This window comes from Eimeria mitis, genomic scaffold, assembly GCF_000499745.2.
Source record: "Eimeria mitis Houghton genomic scaffold, Emh_scaff4079, whole genome shotgun sequence".
Lineage (NCBI taxonomy): Eukaryota > Apicomplexa > Conoidasida > Eucoccidiorida > Eimeriidae > Eimeria > Eimeria mitis.
Window position 1 is genome coordinate 445 of NW_013572410.1, and position 951 is coordinate 1,395.

Sequence of the window (951 nt, forward strand, 5' to 3'; positions counted from 1 at the left end):
ACTGCAACATCTGTTTGTATTAACATAAATTTATCTATAAACACGAAATATAAAATAAAAAAAAATATTTTTTTTGCTGTTTCTTACTTCTGAGTTTGTTAACAAATGCTGCACTCCTCAGCGCGTTGTTCAGCTCCGCTGCGTTGAGAGCCTCCAGGCTGGTGGTGGTTGCCTCTGGGTCCGGGACCCAACCATAGATGATCTGAGACTTGGATACGGGGGGAGCAGCGAACTGGGGTGTTATGTGTTCAAATGCTGCTGCAACTCCTGCTGCTCCGGTTACTACACGTTCCTGCTGCAGTATAGGGACCTCGCCGCTGCGGATATCTGCTGAGTGGGTTATAGAGAAACCTCCATATGAACCTGATGCACCTGGGAAACTCATAGAAGCTCCCATAGAAGGGCTAAATACAGCAGCTGATGGCTGTGTTTGACGGCTAACCTGAATATGCAAAGAACTACCAGAGGGGAGACTGAAGCTTTGGACTGTATCTCCAGCCTGTACTCCTCGAAAAAGTGTTTCGGAGGCGCACAGAAAGGCACCCGCCAAGAAGCGGGTGAAAACCCCCATTTTCACGAGACGATGAAGACCGAAACGAGAAAAAACGGAAGCCTCATGAATTCAAGAGAAACCTCGTGTTTCGGGGCCCCTGGTGCGACGATGCGAAACTATAAAGAACAAAAGGTGTAAATTCCGAGTTTTCTGAAGCAAATGACCACAAATAGTCCTCAGATCAACGGAAAATACTACGAAACTGAATGCAGAAAGCTGAACGAAACCGAAGTCCGGTGTATGTACAGCCGAAGACGCGCGTGCAGCGGCGCGGTAAAGCATGAGACAAAAGATGCGTATAAAGGGGCTCCGATAGAGTATAGAGCATACGAATTAAAGTGTATTTCTTTGAAAAGAAGTTAAAATACAACTTTTTGTGGTTTTGAATCCGCGATTAG

The 951-nt window shown here is 46.0% G+C and overlaps 1 protein-coding gene across 1 annotated transcript in view; it reads right to left on the bottom strand.

Moving 5' to 3' along the window:
• The window catches only part of EMH_0072330 (rhoptry neck protein 2, putative), a gene marked incomplete at both ends in the record, with an annotated part of 559 nt that extends 162 nt beyond the window's left edge, over positions 1-397 (bottom strand). Inside the window, one exon of the mRNA XM_013499195.1 lies at positions 88-397. Within this exon, the coding sequence (XP_013354649.1) occupies positions 88-397 (310 nt within the window). The remainder of the gene's footprint in view (positions 1-87) is intronic.
• Between the last annotated feature and the right edge of the window lie 554 nt (positions 398-951).